The sequence below is a fragment of the Hypanus sabinus genome, chromosome 5 (genome assembly GCF_030144855.1).
Source record: "Hypanus sabinus isolate sHypSab1 chromosome 5, sHypSab1.hap1, whole genome shotgun sequence".
Taxonomy (NCBI): domain Eukaryota; kingdom Metazoa; phylum Chordata; class Chondrichthyes; order Myliobatiformes; family Dasyatidae; genus Hypanus; species Hypanus sabinus.
In genome coordinates this window covers 25426997-25449008 of record NC_082710.1, presented here as the reverse complement: position 1 = coordinate 25449008, position 22012 = coordinate 25426997, and the positions used below count along the sequence as shown (strand labels likewise).

Below are 22012 nucleotides of genomic sequence, written 5' to 3'. Positions count from 1 at the left end.
TCATGGCCTCTTCTACTGTCGTGATCATGCCACAGTCAAGTTGGAGGAACAACACCTTATAGTCCATCTGGGTAGCCTCCAACATGAACATCGGTTTCTTGAACTTCCAGTGATGCACCCCCCCCCCATTCCCCATCCTCTTTTCCCTCTTTCCCCTTATCTCATTCCCTGTCCATCACCTCTCTCTGGTGCTCATCCCCGCCCCCGCCACCATTTCTTTCTTCCACGGTCTTCTGTTCTCTCCTATCAGATTTCCCCCTTTCCAGCCCTGTATCTCCTTCACCAATCAACTTCTCAGCTCTTTACTTCAACCCTCCCCCTCATAGTTTCCCCTAGTCCTTCTCTCTCCCCTCCCCCCCACCTTTTAAATCTACTCCTCATCTTTTTTCCTTCAGTTCTGCCAAAGGGTCTCGGCCTGAAATGTCGACTGTACTTTTTTCCATAGATACTGCCTGGCCTGCTGAGTTTCTCCGGAATTTTGTGCATGTTGCTTGGATTTCCAGCACCTGCAGATTTTCTCCTGCTAATGAGTTTAAATGTTTTGATTCAAGACTCACAGAGGTATGTTCAGCATTTTCATGAACTGGATGCAAACTGATGTTAGGTAGAAAAGGTAGAACTGTAGGACAAACCTATAGGCTTCGCACAGGGACGAAGAAAGAAGCCACTGAAGGTAAACCTGTCACTGTCAATCTCGTATCAGGCTCAGTCACAATTATCCAGGCTTGAGGGTACAATGCACACCACTAACCTGTCATGGGGGCAGCCACTGGGGAACACCTGCCACTATCCAGTCACAGGCACAAATCCACAGCCTCCAGACACTTGGTACCTTTTGCTCAAAGACTATTAGACTGCTTTCCGAGAAACACCCAACGACAAGAGTTTCAGTTGTCATTTACTTCTCCAATAACTGAAATACATCTAAAATCAATATTTACACCGAGTGAATATTAAAATTTGCACATTTCTTCGTACCACGATTCACTAATTTGCCTTTACTGACGTTTAACATCTTCATTCAAAAGGCTTCAGTCCACCTCTCAACGCTTATACAGCATTGCGATGTTCTGGGCAGGCACAAAGACAATGTAGAGCGACACTTACCAGGGGTTGCACCTTTCAGGCAGAAATTTGGACCACTGACCACCAGTGAGCCCACCATCACTTTTTATCTCTTTTTGCATTTCTTTATCTTGGTTTTTATGCAACACAGGGGCAATTTGCTCAGGGGTGGTTAGGGCAGGGAAATAAAATATACCAGTATGTTCCGAAAATGAGGGGGCAGCTGGAATTGGAGCAAATGGTTCAGAGCAGTAGCAGCAGGGATCTTGTGTAAATCTCTGTTTCCATTGTGGTACCTTCACTGGAACCTGCAAAAAAACTCCTTCAAGACCAGTCAGTGCCTACAGGCTAAGCAGAATAGACAAATAGACACCGTGACAGAATAGAAGCTTCTGTGCACTGACCTGTTCAGGGTTTGGTAGGAGTCATAACATTGCCTATTTAGCTGTTCAGTACAGTATGCACAAAAATGACAACTTCCAGATTTCACTCCATTTTTTTTACATTGTTATTGGTAACTAAACTATACACTTAAACTATTTGACCCAATGCCCATCTGCTGTCACCACTTGCCTTAAATGCTGCAGCTGCTTGAGCCAGAGTAACCTGGCCCAAGTCTCTCCCCAGTTTACTCAGGGAGCAGCACAAAATACTACGTCAGCAGTTCATTTCCTAGGATTAAAAGCAGTAAAAACAAACTAACTTTGGGTATTTGCTCGTACAAAGACAGCTTTCCTGAAAGGAAAAGAGGAGGGATGTGGGAACAAAATTTTAAAGAGTATTTTACTTTCTTCCATGAAAAGTAGAGAGTGAGACTGCAATCCTGATACAAAAACTGCTCAATGGATTCACTACTTTTCTACTTGCCCTGGAATTGGTTAACAAGGATACAGCATGAAATGTTGTTCGTATGAAAGGTGGCTAACAAATTGCAGGAAGTTGAGGAACAGAAGGATATTGATCTACAAATCCAATAGTTCTCGAAGGTGACAGATAAGGTGGTGAAGGGAGCATTGGGGTACTTCCTTCCCGTAACCAGGACATAGAATATAAAGGGAAGTGGTGGTAGAAGTTACGGTATAATTTTATAAAATATTGGCAAGCAGGAATGCCGTCTGCAATTCTGATCACCAAACTATGGTTAGGGCATAGGTGAGAGGTGCAAAGGAAATATTCCAGATGTTGTTTGGGATGGGATGGGGTGTAACAGTTGTGAGGGAGACTGGAGAGTCTGAGTTTATTTTCCTTAGAATGGAGAAAGTTGAGGAAGAAACTGATACACAAAATGATGATAGATATAGATAGAGTAGACAGTTGGAAGCCATATCATGATAGCAGAAGCGTTAAATCAGAATCAGGTTTAAAATTGCCCGCATATGTCGTGAAATCTATCCTTGCAGCAATGCAATACATGTAAACAGAGAAAAATATGAATTACAGTGTGTGTGTATATAGGAGTTAAATGAAATAAGTAGAGCAAAAATAAAAATTTTAAGAAGTAGTGAGATAGTGTCCACGGGTTTAGTATCGATTCAGAAATCAGCTGGCAAAGGGGAAGAAGCTGTTCCTGAATCATTGAGTGTGTTCCTCTAGGCTCCTGTACCTCCTTCCTGATGCTAGCAATGAGAAGAGGACAGGTCCTGGGCGATGGGGGTCCTTAATGATGAATGCTGCCTTTTTGATGCATCACTCCTCGAAGATGTCCTGGATACCATGGAGGCTAGTGCTCATGATGGAGCTGACCAAGTTTACAACTTTTCGCAGTTTAGGGGATGGGGCAAGATGTTTCGAGTGGATTTGAAGATGAATGTTTACACCCAGAGGGCAGGTGAAATCTGGAACACACCACCCAAACAGATGGTGAAAACAGACCCTAAGAAGTATTTTGAGAAGCATGTGAATCACTAAGACCAAAGACTTAGTGATGGTAGAAAGGATTATTGCTGATTGGTGAGGTCATAGTGGGATGAAATGTCATTTTCTACAGTATATGACTTGCAGCATTACAAACCACCATATGTACACATAAATTGACCTGTGTGAGTAATGTTGCTCTGAACTAGTTAGCAGAGGCACAGATTACTTGGAAAACCAAAGCAGATTTTAGAAAACTGTTTTTAACGCACTTACTCACCGATTGCTGGCATGTTAGAGAGCGCTAGAAGCTGAGAACGGTGCACAAGTCTGATATCAAAGGTTGCCTTTAAAGCAGGTTCATCGAAACACGGGAAAACCTTTCGAGCAAATGTCGCTTCGAAGTGTGATGAAATGACAGATCTAATTGAAGAAAAAATAGTAATGTAAGTTTTGGCTTCTCCTTTTAAGGATAAAGTACAAATGGTCACAAGTACAGAGCCATTCCTGTCACTTCCAACAAACCATTTATAGACACAAGAGATTCTAAAGATGCTGGAAATCCACATTCAGGAAGCCCAGAGGAACAGAGGGCACACAGTGATTACCTGCCTTGCCACTATCCTCAAAGTCCACACATTCGAAGACTTAGAGACTTCCCTGGCAACCACACCAAAAATGCCATTGGTCACTGCTCGTCACCATCTCACTCCCAACCTCCTCCACTGGGAATACTTCCCACAACGTCCGTTGCCACTGCGTCATTTCATCCATTGGTTATGCTCTCTGCTGAAGTTAGGAGAGAGTTGCTCAAATTATGATATGCCCCTTTCAGAGTTGGTGCAGGATCGTAGGTAGAACATTATGGAAGATAATAGATTAGTTGGTAAGAATACATTTAGAAAGTTTGAAAAGTGTAATGGCATAAACTGTATAACTCTATAGTAGTGACGATATTATTAATAGGAAGGAGATTCAGAGGCAGCTTATAAACCACCCAACCCACAGCTGCCACAATAGTACCTGTTAACCACCGGGGTTTAAAATGGTCCAAGGCAAGTCGACACAGGCCCCAGGCAATAGAGCCTGAGGAGGACAGCAGCTATTGCAGGGGCCCTGTGAGTTGGAAGGAGCAGTCAAATGGCACTGGGACAGTACATAACACAAGTCATCAGCCAGTGTCACACTGATACCCTTTGAGGAAGGATGATGAGGCAGAATTCTTTAAAACTCCAATACTTCCAGCGTACAGGACCCCTTGCAGTGGCTACTTGCAAGACCATTCCTTCCTGATCAAGGAGTTAGACAAAGCAAGCATCAGTGGTGGGTAAATTAATGAAAAGTATTCTCAGAGATGGTATATATAATTAACTGGATAGACAGGGTCTGATTAGGAGCGGTCAACATGGATTTGTGCGTGGAAGGTCATGTTTGACAAACCTTACTGAATTTTTTGAAGAGATTACGAGGAAAGTTGACGAGGGTAAAGCAGTGGATGTTGTCTATATGTAAGGCCTTTAAAAAGATTCCACACCGAAGGTTAGTTAGGAAGGTTCAATCGTTAGGTATTAATATTGAAGTAGTAAAATGGTTTTAACAGTGTCTGGATGGGAGATGCCAGAGAGTAGTGATGGATAACTGTTTGTCAGGTTGGAGGCCGGTGACTAGTGGTGTGTCTCAGGGATCTGTACTGGGTCCAATGTTGTTTGTTATATACATTAATGATCTGGATGATGGGGTGGTAAATTGGATTAGTAAGTATGCAAATGATACTAAGATAGGTGACGTTGTGGATAATGAAGTAGGTTTTCAAAACTTGCAGAGAGATTTAGGCCAGTTAGAAGAGTGGGCTGAAAGATGACAGATGGAGTTTGATGCTGATAAGTGTGAGGTGCTACATTTTGGTAGGAATAATCAAAATAGGACATACATGGTAAATGATAGGGCATTGAGGAATGCAGTAGAATAGAGTAGATCTAGGAATAATGGTGCATAGTTCCCTGAAGGTGGAATCTCATGTGGATTGGGTGGTGAAGAAAGCTTTTGGTATGTTGGCCTTTATAAATCAGAGCACTGAGCATAGGAGTTGGGATGTAATGTTACAATTGTACAAGGCATTGGTGAGGCCAAATTTGGAGTATTGTGTACAGTTCTGGTCACCGAATCATAGGAAAGATGTCAACAAAATAGAGAGAGTACAGAGAAGATTTACTAGAATGTCACCTAAGTTACAGAGAAAGGTTGAACAAGTTAGGTCTTTATTCTTTGGAGTGTAGAAGGTTGAGGGGGGACTTGATAGAGATATTTAAAATTATGAGGGGGATAGATAGAGCTGACGTGGATAGGCTTTTTCCATTGAGAGTAGGGGAGATTCAAACAAGAGGACGTGAGTTGAGAGTTAGGGGCAAAAGGTTAAGGGTAACACGAAGGGAAATTTCTTTACGCAGAGAGTGGTAGCTGTGTGGAATGAGCTTCCAGTAGAAGTGGTAGAGGCAGGTTCGATATTGTCATTTAAAGTAAAATTGGATATGTATATGGACAGGAAAGGAATGGAAGCTTAGGGGCTGAGTGCAGGTTGGTGGGACTAGGTGGGAGTAAGTGTTCAGCACGGACTAGAAGGGACAAGATGGCCTGTTTCTGTGCTGTAATTGTTATATGTTTACTTCAGCAGGGCTCTGAAAAATAACAGTTTATGTTTCTGGGATCTGGCTGTGGCCCAGCCACTTCTTGAAATAGGATGAGCTAAGTTTGATCATGAAGGGTTAAAGCCAGGTAGCTGATCAAGAGCTCCTTGTGACAGAGCATTCCAGCTAGCCTTGGCTTGCCTTGATCAGGGAGGAATGGTCTTGCATTTAGGCTCTGTTGTAATTTCTTAAACCACCGGGCCACGGCTGCCCCACGAAAACACATTAGTCAGTAGGGTTTGAAATGGTCCAAGGCAGACAGAGCCTGAGGAGGACAGTAGCCATTCCAAGGGGTCCTGTAAGCAGGAAGGAGCAGTCAATTGCCACTGCAGCAGTACAAAATACAAGTCACCAGCCGGTGTCACGGTGACACCCTTTGGACTCCCGGTTTTCCCTATGTTAGGATGGATGCCAACAGCTGCCTGCATTAATCGTAGTGGAGACTGCTTTGAATTAACTTCGGTCCAGTCAATCAGAAGCCCTCCCTGCCCCCACACCCTGACATGAGGAAAGATGTTCATAATTCAAATCAGCAAAAGCAGAGTGAATTCTGGTTACAGTCTATTATCCAGCATACTTGGCCACATATGTCCAGGTTGAACTTTCTCCAGTCAGTAATTAATCATGCCCGCAACTATCCAGTGAAAGCTTAAAGGGCAACCGGCCTTCCAGATCATTCATTACTTGTGAGTAAAGAGTTCCAGGAACTAATCACATCTGAGGCAAGCACAGCAGTATCATTGCAGAAGCACTTGGCGTAGATGGAGTTGTGGGTCTTGGAGGGATATGGGCCAAACACAGCAAACTGGGACAAGCTGGACAGACAACATGGTCAGTGTTGACATGTACCAAAACATGTTTACCACAGTTCCTTAATTCCCCTGTCAGGATACACGCAGAACAGTCTCTGTGCTACTTGCAGCAAGTCTTTGTTTCACACCGATATATTTTAGATGCAGTGCTGCACACTTGTCAAGTGTCTGGCTGAAAGGTGCGGTCAAATAGAAATCATCTCGCAAAAACATCTCCAATGAACAGCTCTGCAGTGGACAAGGCTACTCCTGTGAGATTAAACCCAGGAGGCCAACCTACTGCCAACTCTCATGGAACACCCAGGGACTGAACTAGATTTCCTGCTGACAGGGCATGAATATCACAGGGCAAATAGAATCTCTACACCAGTGGTCATTCAGGCTACTGTCACTTTTCCGTCAGCTTGAACCAGTCCGCCCATTCTCCCCTGACCTCTCTCATTAACAAGGCATTTTCACCCCCAGAACTGCCGCTCACTGAATGGTTTTTGTTTATCGCACCACTCTCTGTACATTCTTGAGACTGATAAGTGTGAAAATCCCAGGAGATCAGCAGTTTCTGAGATACTCAAACCTCCCTGTCTGGCACCAACAACCATTCCGTGGAAAAAGTCACTTGGATCACATTTCTTCCCATTCTAATATTTGATCTGAACAACTGAACCTCCTGACCATGTCTGCACACTTTTATGGTCTGAGTTGCTGCCACTTGATTGGCTCATTAAATATCCGCATTAATAAGGTGTACCTAATAAAGCAGCCACTGAGTGTACAGTATATCACACTTTCACCATGACAACTGAAAAGGTTTCTGTATTGTTGTGTAGTAAGTAAAAATGTTGGAAGAATTTTTGTACTTACATCTTTCATCTTGTTGAACAGAAATTATAACCATTGCAAATTTTAAAACACAATGATTCTTCTTAACATACATTGCTCATTTTTATCTTTCAATCGTTATGAATAAATAATAAACTCATGATCTCAAATTATACTTATTGCACGGCACTAGACAAAATTGATGAATTCTAAAACTACAATCGGTTTCTTAACAACTTTGTTTATTGAAGAAACACATAACCTACACTTGTCCTGTAATTATCCTAACATGTAATAAGCACAGCTGATGATTGGTCTCAAGGCATGAGATGTAAAAATTCTCTATGATCTCGACTCATCACGTCTGAAACCAGATCCATCACCTGATCAAGTTTTAAATTGCACCCACTGTAAATGCTCAGAATCTGTTACCCAACTATCTGGAAACCTCGATGCCTTAGCATCTGACTCACTGAGACCATGTTTTCCACAACCTTATGAAGCCCACCGAGGCCCCAGTTCTCTGAAACTCAAGATGGGTCCGGTTCAAGATGGTGCTGGTGGAGTACAGCGACGACTTGCTGGCAGTAAACAAAATCACTAATTACTTTATTAATCGTATTTTTTTCTAGGAAATTATCAATGCGATCAATAGCCTGTAACTTCCTGCTTGGAGATGAGCTTTCGAACCACCTCTCCGTCCTGGCATTTTTACCATGTCAGCTGATGTCTCAAAAGTGCAGGGTGGTTATGGCGTGGCAGGTACGAGCCAAATCGAGATGGCAGGGCCTGGGCCCAAGAATGTTTGACCATTTCTGGAGAGGGCTTGGAGAAGATTCAAAGCGGTAGTTCCGAGGTGAGGCAGAGTCGAGGTGGTGGGGCCCAGCCCCGAGAGTGAGGAACAACCTGTTGTTTATCTGATTTAAGTGCTGAGGCCACATTGGAAAGGTTGGGTATGGACCAAATCGAGCAGGCGGGGGCCGGGCACAAGAGCGTATTGAAGCAGCAAGGATCATGTCCAAGAGCAAGGAGCGACCTAAGAGAGTACTGGGCCAGATTGAAAAGATCAGGGTGTTGGGGCCAGAGGAGCAGACGGTCCAGAGTTCAGCCTGAGACTTACTCAACTCAGCACTGAACTGAGGTTGGGGCCTGCAACTTACAAGCTCCTGGATATTATTTGTTTACTAGTTTCAATAAACTAGGAATAGATTCTTCAGGATTCAAAATATAAACTAAGAGATCATCAGCATAAAGGGAGATTTTATGAACAGTCCCATTTATGAAAATTCCATGAATATCTTTAGCTTCACGAAGTGCAATAGCTCAGTGTTCCAGCAGCAAATTAAATAACAAAGGACTTAACAGACATTCTTATCTCGTACCCCGTGAAAGCTGAAAAAAAGGAGATCTGCAATTGTTAGTAATAACAGTAGCAATAGGGCTTCTATATATCATTCTAATCCACTTATTAAAATGAATACTAAAGGCAAATTTCTCTAAAACATTAAATAGTATTAAACGATTTTGGAAAGTTTTCGGGTTATAAACTAAACTTTCATAAAAGTGAATTATTTCCCCTAAATTATTCTGCTTCTCTATATGATGACATTCTTTTTAGAGTTACGGACTCATTTCAACATTTAGGTAGTTTTATCACTAAAAATCATAAAGACCTTTATATAGCTAATCTGGTTCCTTTAGTGGATTTTATGAAGCCACTATTTTGTAGATGGAATCCACTTACACTTTCGTTAGCCCGCCAAATTCATGCAGTTAAAGTGATGATTTTACCATAACTTTCATATGTATTTCAAAATATCCCTTTTTTTTAAACTAAGTTTTTCTATCAGGTTGACTCTATTATTTCATCTATTGTTTGGAATAATAAAAGACCAAGAATTGGTAAATATCATTTACAAAAATTCAAAAAAGATGGAGGTCTTGCCTTGCCTAATTTAAGAATGTATTATTGGGCTGTTAATATATGTTATATGTGTTTTTGGTTATATTGGGCTGATAGAAATGAACGACCATGTTGGGCTGATTAGGAATTGAATTCTGTGAAACAATTTCACTTAACCTCATTATTAAGAGCTTCTCTACCTGTACAACTGGTCAGAATTACTAATTTAAATTTATATCCTGTCATTATGTAGTCATTACGAATTTGGTTCCAGTTTCATAATTTTTTTTTTAATCTCAAAAAATTTTAACTTTTTAGTTTAATTTATCGAAATTATTTATTTAAACCTTCATTAAGTGATCTTGCCTTTCTTCTTTGGAGGAATAAAGGAGTTTCACGGATTCCTTCACGGATCTGTTCCAAGATGGCTGATTGATGTCTTTTGAGAAATTAGTAACTAAATACTCTCTCTCGTATTTACATTTCCTGCAATATCTTCAGGTCAGACACTTCTTACAAAATACTTAAGTAATTTTCCATATATACAAGATTCTGACCTGTTAGATATTATTTTAAAAATGAATCCTTTAGTGAAGGGTTTTATTGAGAGAATTTATAATTTATTGTTCCAACAGCACAATTACCTTTCACTTAAGATCAAGCAAGATTGGGAGAGAGAGCTTAACATGACCCTGATAACAGAAGATTGGTTGCGGATTTTGAAGTTGGTTAACTCTTCTTCGATTTGCGCCAATCACTCTTTAATTCATTTTAAAATTCTACATCATTACTGTTTGACAAATGAGAGACTGTCTAAAATGTTTCCTAATGTTGATAGTCAGTGTGACAGATGTAAAACCGAGACAGCCACATTGACACATATGTTTTGGTTGTGTTCTGTACTGAAACATTTTTGGAAGTCTATTTTCTCTACAATTTCTAAAGTTTTAAAAATCAATTTACAGCCTAATAAATTGACAGTTTTATTTGGTATAATCCCTCAATATATTCACGGTATTTCTCCATCAGACAACATGTAATTGCATTCATTACATTATTGGCCAGAAGGGCTATTTTGTTGAAATGGAAAGATGCTTCTGCTCCCACTTCGATACAATAGTTTTCTCAGGTGATGCTATGTCTTAGTTTGGAGAAAATCAGAAGTTGAACTTTTGATTCTCGATTTGATTTTGAGAAAAGGTTCATTCACCCACTACAATTATCTGATTTGAGTTAATTAATATGGTTTCCTTCCGATTTTAAGTGGATTTGAGTTGGCGGATTGATGTTTTTTTTAATGGAAGCTTGTATGATGTATAGCTCCGGGGTTGTGCTCCCAATGGTTTTTTTTGTTTTTTTTCAGTTAGTAGGGTTTTTTCCCCTTCCTTTTTCTTTTCAAAAGAATATTCTTAACACTTTATTTTTTCTTCTTATTATTGATATAATGCTCAGCTTTGTTAATCAGTTATTTGCTAATTTAATTCCTTATTGTACAGAATGACATATTGATTTAATGTTTTTTTTGTTAATCAATTAATAATTAATAAAAAAAGATTTTAAAATGAAATTATATTATTTGTTAACTTTTATTGTTTGAACTATTTCCTTTTCTCTCTGCACATTCGGTGTTTGGCAGACTGTTTCTGAAGTGTTCTATTGGATTTCTTTGTTTTGTGGCTGCCTGTAAGGAGGCAAATCTCAAGTCAAGTCGTTTTCTTGTCATTTAACTATCTATATGTATATAACAGTAATGCTCTGGTAAAGATTTTACTACTAATCTTGTAGGGTATTTCATGGAATGGATTTCTGTAGAAGCAGTATGTTGTGTAGGGAGTGTTTGGGTTACCGTTAAAGATAAAGGATGCTTAGGAGTGTTGTGTCATCAAGTCAGGACGATGGAACTGGGAGAAGGTCCTAGAGAACCCTTGGGGGGGGGGAGAGATTTTTGTGATGGACACCGAGGTGGGTCGAGATCTTTTTCAGTGGGAGAAGGACAGAGAAGAAGCTTGAGAGAACTGGCTGTAGGATTCGATCTGTTGGGAATGCACGTTCCAATGAAGCCCATGGCAGTTCTACCAGTGAGCAATGAATAGGGGCTGGCACTGTGAGTACATTGGACACTGTGGCACTTGGAAGATTTGAGCTCCAACCTGTACACATTTGACTGTTTAATTACGATGGGCCTTTTTTTTCTTTTCTTTAATAACTGTTTGGTCAAGCTAACGTTCATAAATATTTTAATATAATTGTATGCAGTGTACGATCCTTGCCGATGGGCAATTGCAGGGGGACAGTAAATCACACAGCATTCACACAAACCGGGGTTTGGGTGGGTGAGACTTCCCAACCTCATGGGTTTGGCAGAACCAAGTCACATCTACCCTAGACATACGGAGTCTGAGAAAGCAGGTTTTCGCACTGCTGAGTCCAGTGGCCATTAGCAAGGGGCTTACGAGCCACATCTCTAGAGACGCCCAGTTAAAAGGGGTTTCATAACCATATAATGTATATTGACATGAGATATTTCTTCAAATCGGGGTGTAAAGCACAATTGTACACATAACACACAATATCCTGTGAAGTTAAGGATAAAATCTAGAGATGAATCAGACATAAATAACAAACTAAAGTGCATTAATATGTAATTCTAGCAGCTTAATATAAGGGGAGATAGCCCCCAGCCCGGCAAAACTTAGGAAATCTCGTTTGTGTGGATGCTGCACGATGTGTCCCCTGTTACAAATCAGTACCCCAATATAACAAACAGTACACCAAATGCGATTGAACAATTAGGCTTTGTAATTCTTACTTTGGCTATATGGTTAGTAAAGAAAATGAAAATAAAGAAAAAGGGCCCAATCTTATGAACCAGTCTATTGCACAATGTTGGGGCTTACTGATAAGCCGATCATCCACCATCGACCTTATCCAATCGTTTCACTACATTATCAGTGAAACCCTATAGCATGTTACACAGCAGTGAAGCCCTACAGCATGTTACAAATATTAAATATTGTAAGTTACGGAACAGATTCAGCAGTCACACTTTCAATATGATGCCGCAGGGAGTTCAGGAGGGGGAAGAAACTGTTTCTCATCCTATCTGTTCTTGTTTTTTTGCATCATAGTCTCCTGCCTGATGGTAGAAAATCAAAGAGGATGTTGGATGGATGGGTGGGATCCTTAATAACACTACGGGGCCTGCATTAGCAGCGCTGCTGATAAATGTCCTAGATGAACGGTAGGGAGACCCCTATGATCCTCTCAGCTGTTCTCATAGGTTGTATACAGTATACATACTTAGATAATAAATGTTCTTTGAACTTTGATCTTACAAGGTTCATGGAAGAATTTACTGTATTCCAGTGCAACATTTAAGATAAAGTGAATTAGAACGGTGTTTGGGTACAAATAGAAATAAGATCCAACAGTCTGGAAAGACTGCTAGACCAGCCCCTGCAAATTCCTGAATGTGCCGGATAATCAGAGTTTTATTGTATTTTGTCACCATCATGGGTTTATTTATCACTCAAACAGATTTTTACCAATTTCTAATTCCCAACATGTAATAATTTTCTCATGGCTCAATTCCCATTTACTATGCTGATGCTCCTAGACTAAATGAGGCTCTACATTTGGTTAAGTTTCTTGCTTGCACAATGGTATTGCAACATGAACAAAACCATGAATGACCCAATACCCATTGCTAATGTGCAATATCCTTTTGTCGTTGCACTGATATCATTCGGTGTTTGGTTTGTGAAATGTAATTCACCATGGCAGTGCGATGGAACTGAGACAAGATTGATGATAAAATACTTCTACTGACCTGAAATATCTCCATGTCCTGCTATAGCTATAAAGAGAACTCAGGCAAAGTTTATCAGCTTACGAGGTAATCAGAGAGGCATTTAAGAGAACTATTTTCAGCACTGTGGAGAAAGAGCAGAGGAATGAGATTGACAGACTCCCTCTTCAGCACACACTTGATAACTTGCTATCTTGGTATAAATAAGGATACCATGCGCTGGGTGTAAGGTCATGCACTTTGGTACAATGAATAAAGGTATAGACTATTTTCCAAACAGGGATAAAATTCAGAGGTGCAAGGGGATCTGGGAGCCCTCGTGCAGGATTCTGTAAAGGCTGACTTGCAGGTTGAGTCGGTGGTAAGAAAGGCAAATCCAATGCTATCATTCATTTCGAGAGGATAAGAATATAAAGGTGATGATGTAATACTGAGGCTTTATCAGGCATTTGTCAGTCAGTAATTGGAGTATCGTGAGCAGTGTTGGGCCACTTCTGCAAGAAAAGATGTGCTGGCATTGGAGAGGGTCCAGAGGAGGTTCACAAGAACAATTCCAGGAAGGAAAGGGTTCTGGGCCTATACTCGCTGGAGTTTAGAAGAATGAGGGAGGGATCCCAATGAAACCTATCAAATATTGCAAAGCTTAGATAAAATGGAGAGGATGCTTCTTCTGGTGGTGGAGTCTAGGACCAGAGGGCACAGACTCAGAATAGATCAGGGTTTCCCATTCTTTTTTATGCCATGGAGCTCTACCATTAACGGAAGGGCCCATGGACCCCAGGTTGGGAACTCCCTGGAATAGAGGGATAACTCTTTAGAACAGATTTGAGGAAGAATTTTTTTAGCCCAAGGGTGCTGAATCTGAGAAACTCATTGCCTCTGACAGCTCTGGGGGCCAAGTCATTGTATATATTTAAAGCAGAGGTTGATAGGTTCTTGGTTATTAAGGACATCAAAGATTATGGGGAGAAGGCATGAGAATAGGGTTTGACAGGGATAATAACTCAGCCGCGATGGAGTGGTGGAGCAGACGCAATGGGCAGAATGGGCTCATTCTGTTCCTAAGTCTTACAGTCCAATGGGATTTATCATTTAAACAAAGGCAATCAAACACATACCCAATTTAAACAGGGAAACTAATATTGATTGAAATAAATTGTTAATCACCATTTGCCAGCAGATCAGCAGGGAAGCAAGCTAGTTGATCCCCGACTTGCTACTCTGACACGGAGAAGTTGGAGATAAGTACAGGGCAGAGCTCAGTCTCACTGAGGCGACAAGCTGGATGCCATTTAGACATAACCCAGCCACACTGCTATTGATAAGCAGCCCCATTTACTTGAGTGATGGCATTGACCTAAATTGATAAGGCAAGTGGTTCACTTACTTCATCTTAATGATTGTTTCAATTGTATGCTGCCACTTAGATGTGTTAATAGTAGCTTTACTAATTAATTTTTTAAGCATCTTTATAAAAATATTTTAACATCTTTGAACTTCAAATAAAATCCTGGATCAGCAGCAAACTGTCAAAAGGCTAAACAAGTAATTGAAAGATGGTGTTTTGTTTTGTGATTTCAAATAATTAAAGTGATTCAAACAACACGGGAGTCTGAAATACAGGTCTAATTTCGGGTTTACTTTAAGCGGGATATGCACGTCACATGGTAGCGTGATGACTTATGCATTAACAGATTTTTTACACATAACATTATTTGAATGACCAAGAACACTTAATCAATCAATATATATGCAAGATAACTCAAATTTTACTTAAATATTAAATACACAACAGACAGTACCTCAGGATCCGTCATCTGAGACCTATAAATAGCTCACCTACTTTTGTGACAAGGTCATGGAAGCAAAGTCTGAGGCTTGATCTGCATCTGCCCAGGAATCATATGAGTAATTGTTTGTGTTGAGCACAGACCATGTGTATCTTTTATATTTCCCTTTTAAACGGGGCAGCTCAGTAGCATAGTGGTTAGCACAATGCTTTACAGTACCAGCGACCTGGGTTCAGTTCCCACTGCTGCCTATATGCTTGGATGCCCTCTGCATGGGTCTCCTCTGGGTGCTCCAGTTTCTTCCATAGTGCAAAGGCCTACAAGTTGCTAGGTTAATTGGCCGTTGTAAATTGTCCTGTGATTAGGCGAGGGTTAAATCGGAGGTTGCTTGTCAGCTCAGCTCAAAGGGCTGGAAGGGCCTCCTCCATGTTGTATCTTAATATCTAGATTAGATAGATAGATAGATAGAGGCCTTTTTCTTATAACAGCACTTGCATATTTTATGCAGTCAATTTTAAATGTGTATTCTTTATCCTCTTAAAAGAGTGCCCTACACACACACACACACACACAGACTCACACACACACTCACACACACACAGACTCCCACACACACACACACACACACACAGACTCCCACACACACACACACACATACACACACACACACACACACACACAGACTCCCACACACAGACACACACACACAGACTCACACACACACACACACACTCTCACACACACACACACACACACACACACACACACACACAGACTCACACACACACACACACACACACTCTCACACACACACACCCCCACACACACACACACTCTCACACACACACACAGACTCACACACACACACACACACTCTCACACACACACATACACACACACACAGACTCACACACACACACACTCACACACACACACACACACACACACAGACTCCCACACACAGACACACACACACGCACACACACACACACACAGACTCACACACACACACACACACACACACACTCTCACACACACAGACTCACACACACACACACACATTCAGATTCAGATCCATTTATTTATCACAAGTACATTGAAACGTATAGCGAAATATGCTGTTTGCTTTGACAACCAACATAAGCTAAGGATGTGCTGTGGGCAGCCAGCAAGTGTGGCCACACATTCCAGTGTTGACAGAGCATGCCCACCGTGTTTAGCAGAAAAACACAAGCAGCAACAACAAGAGTATCTCCTCCCTCCCTCCCACCCACCCCCTTACATACAAGCTGTCACAAACATCATTATTATCACAGCTACAGTAGTATCCCATATCATGATTCAACAGGCCTCATGTCCAGGAAAGTCACTTTTTGAAAACTTCGAATTCATTTATATATCAAACACAAGGTAACAGTGCAGTTTTAGCTGTTACAAACATCGTTGTGTTATAGGCACATGATATTTTCTATTCAATATGAAGGTTTAAAGTAAATTTAATAACCGACCATAATCTTAAAAATTGTCTGGGAAATTGTCTGAAATCATCGAAACATAATTTTTATAAATGTCGCAGAGTATCTCAGAACTAGTTAACTATTGAAGCTTATAACATACATTGCTGTATAGGTACTTCTAGAAAAGCACAAGATGTCACCTAATAGATATTATTTTCCCCATATGGAAAGCATCATGTGGTTAAAGTGGCCAACAGTGTTTCAAGGTCGGCTGGGTTCTAGGAAGTTGGACTCAAATGAGACAATCCAATGCACCAGACCACACAGTTTACTGGGGCAAGATGTTGACATGGCTCATGAGGGGAAAAGAATCTTTATTAGTACACTCATCATTTTGTGCTTGCCTGCTTACTTACTTAATTTGACTTCCAACCCAGTCAAGATTTTAAAACACATAAATTAATTTCAAAGCATTCCATTGCCTTCCCTTGCTTCATGAGGTGACACCTGATATATCTTGCCCATAACTTCCAGAGGAAATTCTCCCACCTCCTTCCCATAACCTTTGGTGCCCTCACTAATCAACAATTTCTCAAGCTCCAGTTTAAGCCTAACCATTGACCTTACAGCAGCTTGTGGCAATGAATTCCACACATTCAGCACCAGTAGGCTGAAGAATTTCCTCCTCATTACTGTTTAAATGGATGTCTGTTCTGAGACTGTGACCTCTAGTCCTAAATGATCCACATCTTAACTTCATCCTCTGAGGCATTACAGACTGAAATTGCTTCGTCACTAACACTACTCTTCTGATAAGGTTTTACTCCCTGGAATTCCTTCCCTAAACCTCTCCATCTCGCCCTCTCTTTCCTTCTTTAAAAAGCTGCTTAAAACCCACTTCTTTAACTAAGTTTTGCCACTATATGTCCTAAAGTGACTTGAAAGCTTTAATTCTGTAAGTATTCGATATAAAGACTTTTTAAATTACTTCACAAGCAGAAAAAAATCTGCAGATACTTGAAATCCAAAGCCATGCACAGAAAATGCTGGAGAAACTCAGCACGTCAGGCAGCATCAATGGATGTGAATAAGCAGTCAATATTCTGGGCCGAGCCTCTTCCTCAGGACTGAGAGGGAAGGAGGCAGATGCCTGAATGAAAAGGTGGGGTGTGGTGAAGGAGGGAAGGAGGACTAGTTAGAGGGTGATAGGTAAAGGCAGGTGGTGGGGAAGGTGAAGATCTGGAGAAGATGGAATCTGATAGGAGAGGAGAGTGGACAATAGGAGAAAGGGAAGGAGGAGGGGAGGCAGGTGAGAATAAATAGTCCTCTACTGAACATATTGCATACAATCTCCCTTTATACTTGTGAGAAGTGTAGTTTCTGAGTAATATTAAGACATTCTACATGTTTTAGTTATTGTCTAATTGAAAGCTCTGTTATAAAATGGTGTTGGATTTTATAACAGCAGGCACAGAAATAACTGCTGTTTATTTATTATGATTGAGCCTTTGAAGGCACTGGCTATTTTCTAGCCTATAGATCTATAATTTCTAATCACACTGGATCATGGTCCTACCACTGAGGCAGTTACAATATTTTCCACATTACAGGTGGAGATTCTCAGTAAGTTTTCTTTCTTTGTCTATTAGTACATAGGTAGAGCACTGAGAATGGGTCTGGAGGTATTGGTAAGTTCTTTGTGTGAGATGTGGAACCTCTGGGAGACCTCCAGTCTCTCGGTTAACTAGCTCTGCATGCAGGGCACTGAGCTGGAGCTCTGTGGAGACCGTGCTGAGGAACTGAAGCTGCAGCCTGTATATAGAACTCCATGGCCATTGCCCTCGCTGATAACTATATTGCCTTGGATGCTGGTGGGAAGGATGACCTACTGGCGACAAACAGCAACGAGCAGGTTTCTGACACTGAATCTGCCTCTGTGTCTCAGAAGGGCTGGCGGGCGGTGGTGGTGGTGGGGGGGAATAGGAGCACAGTAGTGATAGGCGATGTTCCCTTTAAGGATCTGTGCATGCACACATCTTTTTCCACAGGCACACAAAGGAATTTAAACTATACGCCAAAGCTTGTCAACCTCTACCTTGTTGACATGCTAAATATAATTCATGATCGTGCACGAACACTTCTCCTCTTCTGATGCGGACGGTGTTGGCAACATGGAGTTTGCAATGACTGTCTGCAGATTTTAGAACAGGCTTATTTATACTGTTTTTACAAAAGAAATTATTCAGTATGCACACTTTGTTGTCACTGGTTGAAAAATGGCACAGCACAAGATTTTAGCGCAGACTGGTCATTACAAATTAGAGGGAACATTGGTGACAGGGAATTCATAGAGACACCAACTATGGACGTCATAAGGACACCCGATTGCTTTGTTGCCTCCCAGGTGCCAGTGTTAAGGATGCCTCAGATCGGGTCCATGACATTCTAATGGTGGAGGGAGAGCAGCCAGAAGTCAGGAGGTAGGAAAAGGGAGGAGGTCCTGAAGAGGGAATATAGGGAGCTAGGTAGAAAGGACATCGAGGGTAGCAATCTCTGGACTGTGCCTGTGCCTCACACCAGTGAGGGTAAAAAAGGATGCTCTGGCAGATGAATGTATGGCCAAAGAATTAGTGCAGGGGGCACAGTTTCAGATTTCTGGATCATTGGGATCAGTTCTGACCTATATAAAAGGAACAGATTACACCTGAACCCAAGGGTGGCCAAGATCCTTGGGGGCAGGTTTGCTGGAGTTGTTGGGGAGGGTTTAAACTAATTTGGCAGAGGGGTGGGAACCAGAGTGATAGTGCCGAGGATGGGGCTGTTGGTTTACAAGCTGAAGCAGTGTATAGCAAGACTGCTAGCAAGGAGAGGCTGGAGATGGTGTAAAATTGCCATCAACGGGATGTAAACGGAGAATAAAATCAAAAAGGTTGGTGAATACAAGACAGAAGATGTTATATTTGAACATCCACTGTGTACAGAATAAGGCAGATGAACTTAGAGCACAGTTACAGATTTGCACATATGACATTGTGGGCCTCACTGAATCATGGCTGAAAGATCGTAGCTGTGAGCTTAATAGCGGTGGATACACATTGTATCAAAAAGATAGGCAGGAAGGCAGGTAAGAAGGGGGTGGGTTGGCTCTGTTGGTAAAAAAAATGAAATCAAGTCCTTAGAAAGGGGTGACATGATTGGAAGATGTAGAATCCTTGTGAATAGAATTAAAAAGACATAGGTGGGAGTTATTACAGGCCTCCAAACAGTAGCCAGGATGTGGGCTACAAGTTACAATGGGAGATAGAAAGGGCATGTAAAAAGGTAATGTTACAGTAGTCATGGTGGGGTTCAATATGCAGGTAGATCGGCAAAACCAGGCTGGTGCTGGATCCCAAAAGAGGGATTTTTTTTGAGTGCCTGTACGATGGTTTTTAAAGCAGCTTGTGGTGCACACACAAGGGGAAAGACAATTCCACAGAATTAATTAATGCAACGTGTGTACTGATTCTGAGAAAATAAAATTTCCTTTGCATGGAAGGTTTAGATATTTAACTTTAAAAACTTCTTTTATTTTCCTTTTATTTCTACAAATGCAAACTTGCTACTAATTTCTAAAATGTAAATATGTCAGATACTTCCACTGAAGTGGCATTATAACCTCTATATTGAATTATGCAGCTGTTAGCCATGCTTGTCTCTGGCTAGTAACATATCTAGGGAGTGTTTTGTAAGCTTATTTTCAGAGTTACTTGGCTCAGGCAGTCAATTCAAATAGTGTTTATGTATTTCCCAAAATAATAGGATACATGGAGATTTATGTGGAGAGTGCCTCAGATTCACTGCTCTGGAATAACAGTAGTGATATTCCAGAAAGTCAAGTAAGTGGATTACATTTCTGGAAGGCTTTACAGAAAGACATCCCATCCGAAACTCAGATAAAAGCCAGATGCATTAAAAGGCCTTTTTTAAAGTTATATTGCCATGAAAAGGTCAACAAGAACTACAGAATATATTCTTATAAGATCCATAATAAAGATAATCAAAATTAATATGGTCATTAAAATAAAAATGGTACATTTTTTTCTTCTTGACATCTTAACACAACTTAAAATGTACGAAATTAGTTGTCCATCTATATTTGGATTAGGACTGATTTCAGTTTAATTATCTTGAGATTCAGAGGAAATGCTGACTAGCCTGGGAGTTGCAATTGGCTTTCTTTAGTACTGGTCCAAAGCGTAACTAGTTATCACTCTCAGATCCATCACTTAATGAGAACTGATCTCAAAGTTGCTGTTCGCTATCATTAAATCCCACTTTACATTGTAAGTGACCGCATATCATCTCACATAGATTATCGAGTAACAATATGAGTTGGGTGTTGTGTAATGAACCAGATTTGATTAGGGAGCTTAAGATAAAGGAACCCTTAAGAGACAATGAGCATGATAAAATAGAATTCTCCATGCAACTTGAGGGGGGAGAAGCTAAAGACAAATGTATCAGTATTACAGTGGAGTAGAGAGTATTACAGAGACATGAGAAAGGATTGGAAAGGGACAATAACAGGAAGATGCTGAACAGCAATGTCTGACGTTTCTGGGGCAATCCACGGGATAGATACCTCCTAAAGATAAGGCAGTATTCTAAAGGGAGGACGAGGCAACTGTGGATGGCAAGGGAAATCAAAGCCATTATAAAAGGAAAAGTGAGGGCATATAATATCGCAAAAATAGTGGGAAATTAGACGATTGGGAAGCATTTAAAACCCAACAGTAGGCAACTAAAAAAAATGATGAGGAGAGAAAAAAATGAAATATGAAAGTAAGCTAATAATATGAAAATTATATAAGAAGGTACCAAAAGACTTCTTTTCAAATATATAAATAGTAAAAAAGAGACAAGAGGTTATCGGTCGGACCACTGGAAAATTACGCTGGAGAGGTAATAATGAGGTAAATGGTGGATGAACTTAATAACTATTTTGTGTCAGTCTTCATTGTGAAATACACTAGCAGAATGCTAGAAATGCAAGAGTTTCTGGGGCAGAAGTGAGTGTTGTTTCTTTTACTAAGGAGAAGCTCCTTGGGAAGCTGAAAGGTCTGAAGGCGGATAAGTCATTTGGACTAGATGGACAACACTCCAGGGTTCTTAGGAGGTTCTGGTGGCATTGGTAATGATCTTTCAAGAATCACTTGATACTGGAATAATTCTGGAGGACCAATGAAAAATTGCAAACATCCCTCTACCCTTTAGAGAGGCAGAAGAAAGGAAATTTCAGACCAGTTAGCTTGACATCAATGGTTGGGAAGATGTTGACGTCCATTATTAAGGATGAGGTTTCAGAGTACTTCGAGGCACATGATAAAATAGGCCAAAGTCAGCATGGCTTCCTTTAGGGGAAATCTTGCCTGACAAATCTGTTGAATTTCTTTGAAGAAATAACAAGCAGGATAGACAAAGAAGAATCAATGGATGCTGTGTACTTGGATTTTCAGAAAGCTTTTGACAAGATGCTTCACATGCTGAGCAAGATAGGAGTCCATGGTATTATAGGAAAGATATTAGCATGGCTAGAAGATTGGCGGGACTGTCAAGAGGTAAAGAGTGGGAATAAAGGGGGCCTTTTCGGGTTGGTTGGCTGTCAGTGATTAATGGTGTTCTGCAGGGATCAGAGTTGGGACCACTTCTTTTCACGTTACATTATTGATTTGGATAACAAAACTGAAGTCTTTGTGGCCAAGTTTGCAGATGATACAAAGAAAGCTGAAGGGGTTGTGGTGTTGAGGAATCAGGGAGTCTGCAGTAGGACATGGACAG

At 40.9% G+C, this 22012-nt stretch overlaps 1 protein-coding gene across 5 annotated transcripts in view; it reads right to left on the bottom strand.

The window, feature by feature from the left end:
• LOC132394008 (aminopeptidase Q-like) overlaps positions 1-22012 on the bottom strand; it is a 195143-nt gene that overhangs the window by 157311 nt on the left and 15820 nt on the right. For all 5 annotated transcript variants that reach the window (XM_059969603.1, XM_059969604.1, XM_059969606.1 and 2 more), the window contains exon 2: positions 3200-3342. In XM_059969603.1, coding sequence (XP_059825586.1) covers positions 3200-3342 — 143 coding nt within the window. The remainder of the gene's footprint in view (positions 1-3199; positions 3343-22012) is intronic.